Genomic DNA, 5000 nt, shown 5'->3' with positions numbered 1-5000 from the left:
TACTCTCCGAAAGTCAGAGTAGTGATTACTATGTACTTAGATATAATATTCTACAAGCATACCAGCTTGTTCCTGAAGCCTACCGGCAACAATTCAAGAAATGTAGGAAATCCAACCAGGAGACCTACGTGGAGTACTTCCGACGAAAACTCCGCTTGTTCACCTGGTGGGTGGAGAGCGAGGAGGCTCACGTAGACCTGGAGAAACTCCAAGAGTTAATATTGATGGAGGATATTAGAAATAATATCCCTCCAGATGTGCGAGCCAACTTGGATCAGCGAGGTATTCGTACCTTGGCATAGGCTGGCCCAGCGGCCGACTATTACCATTTAACTAATCCTAGAATGCATTCCAGGTCTCACCCTGCCTTGAGTAGGGACTCCAAGTCAATCTGACTTCCACTGCCTCCTCGACCACCGGCCCACTCATCATCTGCTTCATCTACCTCAGGTAAGCCCATTGATAGTGAGACCAGGGGATCTACCCTTACTGGAGGCAGGAGCTATTGCAAATATTGCAAAAAGCCAGGACATCATGTTGATGACTGTTTCAAACTACAACAAAAAAAGTCTCCTCTCCAAGGGTCCCCCTCTCTCTCGATCAATGTGGCCGAGCAATCGGAAAGTTTTTTGGAGCCCAGTCTCACTGCTGTTAGCCCATCAGTTGTCCCAGATAATTCTTCCCCACCTATGTTATCAACATTTGAACCATTCTGTTCTTCTGGTTCAGTGGCCCTTGATCAAGGTAGCCCACCCACATCTATCAAGCTTCTGAGAGACACACTAATTACAAAAAATGTGGCAGCTTTGATAGGTGCATATTATACTGGGAATTGGGTTCTTGTGAACGGTTTAACAGGCGGGCCACGTATCCCTATATGCCAAGTATACTCGCGGTCAGATGTTAGGACAGGTTATGCCCAGGTAGGAGTAGTCGACAAGTTACCTGTAGAAGGAGTTTCACTCCTGATAGGAAATTACCTCGCTGGGGGCACGATGTTACATAATGCCGTAATCTCCTCGTGTCCCTCTGCCGAGAATAATACTTCCCAATTAGAGGCAGACATTCCGGGCATATTCCCTGCATGTGCTGTTACTCGTAGCATGAGTCGCAGGGTGGATACAGAGATTAGCGAGCATAAAGAGGATGCTCATGTTGGTGTAATTACCCCCCCAACCTAGTGAGAACACAGAGGATGTTCCTACTCAGCCTGAACTTGCTGATAATCTAAGTGAATTTTTTTAAACTTCTCCACCCGGTGACCTTCAGAATAGGTTTGATATTGAAAACGACTCTGAGGGAGACAATGTTACCACCCTGGATAGTTTTGGTTCCTCCCCAGTCACTAGGAGTAAACTCATTCATCTCCAAAAAGACCCTGAACTAGCCAGTTGTTTCTGTAGAGCTATTAGTGAAGAGGAAGCTAAGTCTGAATCTAACTGCTATTACCTTAGCTCAGATATATTGATGCGGAAGTTCCGTCCTACTGATTCCCCTTGGTCTGTCCGTCACCAAATAATGGTCCCAAACCCATTATGGAAGGAGATCTTAGGTATTGCTCATGATGGAATAGGAGGACATTTGGGAGTTAGGAAGAGTAGTGCAAAAATTCTAGATAATTTCTATTGGCATAAAATGAAGAAAGATATTAGTTCCTACATTAGTACATGTCACCGTTGTTAGGTAGCAGGGAAACCGCACCCCAGTGTTAAACCGTTCCCTCTACAACCTATCCCTGTCATTGAGGAACCCTTTGGCAGAATTGTCATAGATTGCATTGGTCCTCTGCCAAAGACCCCCCGAGGTAATCAGTTTCTCTTTACCATGATAGACTGTGCCACCCGTTATCCACCCGCATCACAGCCACCCGCATCACAGCCAAGAATGTGGTGAGAGTCCTCATTCACTTCTTTATACAAGTAGGCCTTCCCACAGTAGTGCAGTCGGACCAAGGATCCAATTTTACTTCCCGATTGTTTAATCAGGTAATGCAGAGTTTGGGTGTCCGGCAGTCTAGGACTTCAGCCTATCATTCCCAATCCCAAAGGGGTGGTGGAGCGATTCCATCAGATATTCAAACGCATGTTGCGCACTTATTGCTTGGAATTTGGGAAGGATTGGGACGAGGGAGTTGATCTGCTCCTATTCACGGTTAGAGACTCTGTTCAAGAATCCTTAGGATTCTCCCCATTTCAACTAATTTATGGCCATGAGGTGCGAGGACCTCTCAAACCCCTCAAAGAAAGTTGGCTGCTGGAAAATAGTGTCACACCCTTGGTATTATATGTAGCTAAGTTTAGAGAAAGATTGGAAGCTGCTGTGAGGATGGCTCATGCCCGTTTAAAATCTGCTCAGATAAAAATGAAGCAACAGTTTGACAAAAAACATAGAGTAGAGCATAGGGAATTTAGGGTAGGTGATAAGGTGTTAGCGTTCTTGCCCGTGCAGACACACCCATTTCAGGCAAAGTATGATGGTCCTTTCCAAATTGTAGACAGGGTAGGGGACGACGCCAATTACGTTGTACACACACCAGACAGGCGTAAGAAAAAACGTCTGGTGCATGTCAATCTACTGAAACCCTACAGAGTGAGAAAGAGTAAAGAAAGGGAGGAAAGTGTTGAACCTTCCTTGCCCGCTTCTTTGAACTCCAGAGTGGCTTGTATACCAAAGTGGACAATTCCACAATACTCTATGATCCCAATGCAAAGTTAGGCCATCTCTCTAATGACCAAGCAAGTGATATTTCTTCTCTTTTGACAGACTATAGTGATATCTCTAGTGACCATCCCCACCCCTGTTCAGCTGTAGATCACAACATCGAAACCAACGGAGCTCGGCCCATCAGCCAACGTCCTTACCGCCTGAACGCATTCAAGAAGGAGTAAGTCCGTGAGGAGGTACAACGCCCTCAGGAGGTTGGTATCGTGGAGCAGTCCTTGGCCTCTCCCGTGGTCTTGGTGCCGAAACCCGATGGTTCTATGCGACTGTGTGTCGACTACAGAAAGGTCAACGCAGTCACGAAGCCGGATAGCTACCCCTTGCCATGCATTGATGACGTCATTGACGACGTTGTCGAGCACAGTGGGTGACGAAACTGGACCTACTACAGGGCTTTTACCAAGTCCGACTGTCAGAGCGGTCGAGGGCCATCTCCGCGTTCATCATTCCCTAGGGGCTGTATCAGTTTACCGTCCTCCCCTTCGGCTTGCGGAATGCACCTGCAACCTTCCAACGCCTCATAAACATCGTAACAGCGGGGCTGGTGGGTGTCCGCTGCTACCTGGATGACCTCGTTGTCTTCAGCGACTCCTGGGTAGAACACGTGGACCGCCTAAGAGCCCTCTTTGCTGTTCTGGCAGCACACAGTTTGACAGTGAACCTCGCCAAGAGTGAGTTCGGCCATGCCCGCATCACATTCCTGGAAAAGGGGAGGTTCAACCGATTGCAGCCAAGATTACAGCCATTCTGCAGTATCCTGCCCCAAGCGACAAAAAAGGGAGTGGTGAGACTGTTGGGAATGGCGGGTTACTATCGTCGCTTCTGTCCTAACTTCTCCTCCGTGATGGTTCCTTTCATCAACCTCCTGAATGCCAAGACCTCCTTCAAGTGGACCCAGGCTTGCCAGGACTCCTTCGAGAGCGTGAAGACTCTGCTGGCAAATGCTCCTGTCCTACGTGCCCCTGATCTCCAGAGGCCGTTCACCATCCACGTCGACACCAGCGAAGTTGGTGCCGGTGCCGTGCTTCTACAAGAGGGTGAGGAGGATCGTATGCTGCATCCTGTTTGTTACTTCTCAAAGAAGTTCCTCAAGTCGCAGAGGAACTATGCCACCATCGAAAAGGAGGCGTTAGCTTTGATTATGGCATTGGAAGCGTTTAGAGTATACGTAGGAAGCACATTTCACCCTGTGTAGTGTTTACAGACCACAATCCCCTGACACTTGAGGAACGAATGAAAAACGCTAATCAACGCCTTCTACGGTGGGCATTAGCCTTATAGCCATTCAATTTACAGATGTGCACATTCGTGGGAAAGATAATGTGCTGGATGAGGTACTATCCCGAACTACCAATGTGCAAACTTAAATTGTTAGTGTGATTGACTTTGGATAAGTGATTCTTTGCTTACAAACCCTTGTAAACGTATCCTTTTGGGGAAGGGGTGTTGCGTGGCCACAAGTCTGTGTTCCTTTGTAATATATGTACTTTCCATATTACCACCTGTTTCGGGTAGGTGTTGCCACGCCCTAATTTTTTTGTCTTCCTGCATTACAGACCGTATGAAATACAATTTTCTATGTTCCGTGTGTACTATTCCTTTGTTATACTTTTATTTGAGTTAGCTAGGATATTGTTCATATAGTATATTGTACCTTATCATGTTAATTATGTCTGTATGTGTAGTATGATATTCCACTCACCCTGCCTGCAATAAAATAAAATGATAATGGTTCTGGACCCGTTTAAAGCAGACGCAATTTTATCCGCTCCTTTATAATCCCTAGGTTAAGTATGTTAGGTGAACCATAGTGGTAACAAGTGGTCCGGGTAGGCATAAGATGTGTGTGTGTAGCGTTAAGTGAATATGAAAATAATTTATGTTAGAACACCATAGTTTTGCCTTAACCTTGCCCCTCTGAGTTATCCACCGGTCACCTAAACTATTGACATACGAGCTTGAAAGTACTGCACAAATTTATATTTGATATGCAGTATATTGTTACCCTGCCATTTAGTCTCAATCTGGTTCGTCAATGAATGGAGGTATGATTCTTTCCCCAATTAAGATTGGGCTTTAATGGTAGGCGTAACAATATATATCGCTGCGCTGCGAGTCGTTATTCAAACTGTCGTAGGCGGGGAGATAAGTGTGTATGTGTGCGCGGAAGGTCACAGCATTAGCCATAGATTGGTCATACATGAGCTCTATGCTCTCTTCCCGTATGGAAATAGCTGTCGATCACGAGTCCAACATGTGACCCAAGACCATGGTCAATC

The 5000-nt window shown here is 46.2% G+C and overlaps 1 protein-coding gene across 1 annotated transcript in view; it reads left to right on the top strand.

Annotated features, from left to right (window-relative positions):
* The window catches only part of LOC143020191 (uncharacterized), a 2934-nt gene extending 46 nt beyond the window's left edge, over positions 1-2888 (top strand). Inside the window, exons 1-6 of the mRNA XM_076176355.1 lie at positions 1-282; positions 451-1154; positions 1270-1587; positions 1684-1889; positions 2013-2499; positions 2655-2888. The exon at positions 1-282 is cut by the window's left edge and continues 46 nt beyond it. Of these exons, the coding sequence (XP_076032470.1) occupies positions 1-282; positions 451-1154; positions 1270-1587; positions 1684-1889; positions 2013-2499; positions 2655-2888 (2231 nt within the window). The remainder of the gene's footprint in view (positions 283-450; positions 1155-1269; positions 1588-1683; positions 1890-2012; positions 2500-2654) is intronic.
* The last annotated feature ends 2112 nt before the right edge of the window (positions 2889-5000 follow it).

This window comes from Oratosquilla oratoria, chromosome 39 (assembly GCF_046742065.1).
Source record: "Oratosquilla oratoria isolate Oo_2021 chromosome 39, ASM4674206v1, whole genome shotgun sequence".
In the NCBI taxonomy this organism is placed as follows: Eukaryota; Metazoa; Arthropoda; class Malacostraca; order Stomatopoda; family Squillidae; genus Oratosquilla; species Oratosquilla oratoria.
Note: the sequence above shows the minus strand (reverse complement) of the source record. Positions and strands in the feature narration are given on the sequence as shown.